The sequence below is a fragment of the Syngnathus acus genome, chromosome 3 (assembly GCF_901709675.1).
Source record: "Syngnathus acus chromosome 3, fSynAcu1.2, whole genome shotgun sequence".
NCBI classification, from domain to species: Eukaryota; Metazoa; Chordata; class Actinopteri; order Syngnathiformes; family Syngnathidae; genus Syngnathus; species Syngnathus acus.
This window is the reverse complement of record NC_051089.1, coordinates 4,532,333-4,537,020: the sequence shown is the minus strand read 5'-3', so window position 1 is coordinate 4,537,020 and position 4,688 is coordinate 4,532,333. Positions and strand designations below refer to the sequence as shown.

Below are 4,688 nucleotides of genomic sequence, written 5' to 3'. Positions count from 1 at the left end.
AAAAAGACATAGATGGATGCGTTGCCCCGGGGCTGTCGTACTCGGGTACAGGTGCATCCGCGTGAAACTCCGTTAACACTACAGTTCCGATTTACTGGCTGTAATGCGCGGTTTGTTCTTGACTCAAAAAAAGTGTCACTTCCAAATTATGACCGAGAGAGGTATTTATGAATAATGTCAGCCTGGGTTTACCTCATGAAGTGCAAACCAAGTTGACCTCTGCGAGGGGGGGAAGAAAAAAGGCTTTCGATGCTGATAAATAAGCAACATGATGACATCATACAGCCCTGTGATGTCACAGTACCTCATAGCTAACCGATGTCACACAATATGACATAATTCCTTACATACATCGTGGCATTTAAAAGCTATTGTTGGGTGGAGTGATCTCGTCAGCTCTCCATCCAAGCCTGCAGTGGCTTCTCTCGGTCGGTGAGTTTACGAGAATCCTTTTTTTATCTTGGACCCAGTGTCGGAAAACATGTCCTGGCAAACTTACGTGGAGACCCTGATGGCAGAAGGCAACTGCCAGGATGCGGCCATTGTTGGGTTCGGCGACGCCAAGTACGTCTGGGCGTCATTAAGCGGCGGCACGTTCGCTAACATCACAGCCGCTGAAATCGACGCGATGGTGGCAAAGGAACGTGACGCTTTCTTCACCCAGGGGCTGACATTAGGTAATAAAAAATGCTCAGTACTCAGGGATAGCCTCAATGTGGACGGCGATTGGACAATGGACTTTCGGACCAAGAATTCAGACGGAGGCCCTACGTACAACATTTCTGTAGCCAGAACTGACAAAGTATTGGTTTTGCTCATGGGGAAAGCGAGTATCCACGGAGGCGTGCTCAACAAGCAAGCGTATGGGATGGCTGACTACCTGAGGAGGTCTGGATACTAAAGCGGCCTGCTCCCGACCTGCCTGTCAAGCAATTCATGTCCTAGTTGCAAGTTATTCTCTTCTTCCTCCTCTGTAGCCAAAACGATGTTATCACAAAGGAAGTCACCTGCCAAATGAAAGCCGACATTTTTCTTCTGTGCCCTTTGACATGCCAAGTCCCGCCATGTAAACATTACCTTGGAGAACGACTGTTTTTTTTCCCCCCAACGGCAACAACAAATGGACACTCTGCAGTTAGCAGTTTAGACACCCATTGCTGTTTTTTTCTTTTGCCTGCTTCTGTAATGTGTCATTTGTAAAACGCTGTCGTTTTGTTGGACAATAGATATCGCTGCTTTCAAATGATCTGAAGTGTCTTGATTTTCCAAATAGGACCAAGTGCGGAACAAGCTAGAGTTGATACAGATACCCTAAATATGAGTCGGTTGTGTTTAACGGAACGGGACGATTAGAAAGCACTCAATGGGATTGTTTGGAACCAATTTACAGTGCTGTCGTAAAAAAAAAAAAACATGCCTCCTTTATGCCGTAGCCGTAAAGAAAAGTTTAATTTACCATATTTTCCGCACTAAAAGGCGCACCTAAAAACCTCCAATTTTCTCAAAAGCCGACAGTGCGCCTTATAATCCGGTGCGCCTTATATATGGACCAATATGGATTCGTGGATGAGGACTAACTTATTAAAGTAAGCTTTACGTGTTTATTTTGTGTGACATTAACGTTTGAGCAACGTTGAGTTATTGATATATTGTTATTGTTTTCACTATTTCGAGTGTTACTATATTGTGATTGCATGAACGTTTGAGCAACGTTAAGTCATTTATTCTATGCGCCTTATATATGAACAAAGTTTTAAAATGGGCCATTCATTGAAGGTGCGCCTTATAATCCGGTGCGCCTTATAGTGCGGAAAATACGGTAACTGGAATATGTCGGCAAATAGCCACTAGCGTGTTAGCTTAGCACGGTACAAGGAATAGCAACTATCTACTGTTCTCGGCCGAGCGAGATTTTCGATGACTGAGCGCTGATGTGCATGCGGCCACTTGATCACCATTGAACACAGCACCTTTGTCACATGTACTGTGATGACAAATAGGCGGAGCTGGCACATATTGCTCGTGGTAGCCCACAGCAACACAAGAACCCGGGCAGGACTCAGACCTCCCCCAAGTGGCATGTGTGAGCTATTAAAAGATGTCGCAAAAGTTTCCGCTCTGAGGCTACTTTGAAAAATACACCCCTCACTGAGTCATTCATCTATTTATGGTGGATGTGACATCACATGCTTTGTCTTTATCAAGGAGCTTTGGTCGTCTAATAAACTTTTTAAAGATCTTATAAGCAGACAAAACTAAACTTTAATCATCTGCACACTCGCGACCTGAGTGAAATTCATCGTCAGCAAATTTCTCCTCTTCATGTGATGAAGAGTACCCACTTAACCTAGACATACAGTTTGAGTCCTGATGCTAACCAAAACAGCAGCATGTAAACAAATTTCTCAGTGTGGACACCTAAGGCCATTATTTGTAGCAGTATGAAACTTAACATGCTTTCTTGTAGGCCAAACCACATGATTGATGACAAGTTACATTTTCTACTTTTTTTTTTTGCAGCAAACATTACGGGAAAGGACACATGCTGTAAAAATGAAAACAAAATTATGATGTCTTGAAATAACTTCAAACCGGTCCAAAACCTACATTAGAACTATTAAGGCCTTGCGCCATTAAATTGTGATGGACGTTTTAATGATGCCACCATGCCACAAATTTATGTGTCCCCAAATAGTTCTTTGGGCTTCTCTTAAAATACTCCATTAATTATTAAAATACTGTCCACGCTTGTGTGGCTTTCTATTACAAAGCATTGCTTCCATTACCAATATGGACACGGACCACTATGTGTATGCTGGTTGCCATGGTGATGTACAACCGTCACCATGTGGACATTTTGACGGGTTGGTTGGCCAAACTTGGCTGTAATTAATCATGCTCATGATGTTTGAACAGCATTTACTCTTCGTGTTATAAGTTCAGCTCTTTGGCTTGCTGGCTAATTGTCGTGTCTAAATGTGACGGGGCCATAATTAGTGTTATTATACCATTCCATTTTTTTTCTGCGTCTGCAGCCACGTGTCCTCTGTAGAAATGGAAAATAGGTCTCACAGTAAATAAGTATGGTTTACAGTTGAGACAAATGGTGAACCAATTCAGGTTATTATGCCGGTGTCCCTAATAAAGTGTCTGGTGAGTGAATATTGGTAAAATCAGCCTCAATGTGCCAAATTTGGCTCGATTAAACTAAACACCTGACTTATTTTTAGCTCAGCTGAATTTCAGGTGAAAAGAGTAGCAAGAGAAGCTGAGAAGTGCTGCAGCACATCTTCCTTCTTATCTTAATAAATAATGAGGCTGCCACTCGCTGACAATGAAGTATTTTGAAAATACTTGTAATGTATGGCTGCAAAAGGAGAGGCGCGGCATTGATGTATGGCACAAACAGGGCTGGAAACAGGTGAAATATTAATGGGATGCTTCCCCCCCCCACACACACACACACACACCGCCAGCCCCCTGGAGTTAATGCGTCTGATTGCTTTGAGGAAAAAGGGAATGAAGAAATGAGTGTGGACTGAAGGATGCCAAGGTCTAAAACAAATTTACACTTGTTTGGATTTTTTTTTAATTGTTTTGTAAGCATTACAACAAATTGAGCTGCTGATATTACCAGCACGTTTTGTGATTAGTTTATTCTTCCCTATTTGTATGCTACTGTAAATGTTTTTTCATCAATCTGATTTGTCTGGCCCATTCTCACATGGTTTCAGAAAGTTAATATATGAAACCACCACAAGGGTGCAGGAGTGTAAAAGGAAGAGGTGCTGAGTTCAAAATGTCAATTGTAAATTCCATACACTTCAATGATAGAGTCCTCCACTATCATTACACAAATTCAGTGCACCTCATTTTTCGTAAACTCCACCAATCATAATGTTTTGGAGAATTGATGCCGCAAAACATAGCGATGCCTTGTGGAAATAACGTTAAAACGCCTTAAAGCGGTCTAAAAGGCGCACCCAGGAGACAAGCCTAAAACAACAATGGCCGCCGCGTGAAATTAAAAAGTTCCGTTTTGCGAGTGGCGCTGGCATCCCGAATGCCATTCAACTCCCGGAAAGGTCAATAGTTAAAATAACTTTTGTCAAGAGGAAAAGGAAAACTTGGCGGGGTTGTGCTAAATTGCTTCCAGATTGGTGGGTTTCTTTGCGAGCCAGTTATTAGCCAAATTGAGTGCAGACAACTGACAACACTTAAAGTCGAATTTTCAAACATTGTTTGAAGTGCTGCTCGGAATCGTGACCTTATTTCTTCCTCCCTCTTATTTGTTTCATGTGCAAAATACATGCCTGGCTGGGATTTCACTTTACATAAGATTAGAAAGGATTTCTGATTGACGCAAAATGGCCCGCTAACGACGCCGTGATGCTAGCTGCAACCCCGGCGTCTTTCGAGCTCTCAAATTACCTTTTTATTGTTTCGTGAGTACCCTCTGCAACACTTTCCATCCTGTGTGTTTTGATCCATGATTACACTTTATTCTCCCCGCAAAAGTGGTTTATTTGCCTTTTTCCCAGAACTACTATCAGTTTTTTTTAATGACTAAAAAAAAGTCATGCATTGAGTTAGCATGTACACAAGCACTCTACACGTGATCTAAGCTTAACTATGGGATATTGCGTCTTGCATGGAAGTGGCAATATATTTGAGTGAAGTAAAGTGAC

The 4,688-nt window shown here is 42.2% G+C and overlaps 1 protein-coding gene across 1 annotated transcript; it reads left to right on the top strand.

Moving 5' to 3' along the window:
* The first annotated feature begins 389 nt into the window (after positions 1–389).
* LOC119120601 (profilin-2-like) lies at positions 390–1,100 on the top strand. The gene has a single exon (XM_037247634.1). The coding sequence runs from the start codon at positions 482–484 to the stop codon at positions 899–901; it is 420 nt and encodes a 139-aa protein (XP_037103529.1). The 5' UTR covers positions 390–481; the 3' UTR covers positions 902–1,100.
* The last annotated feature ends 3,588 nt before the right edge of the window (positions 1,101–4,688 follow it).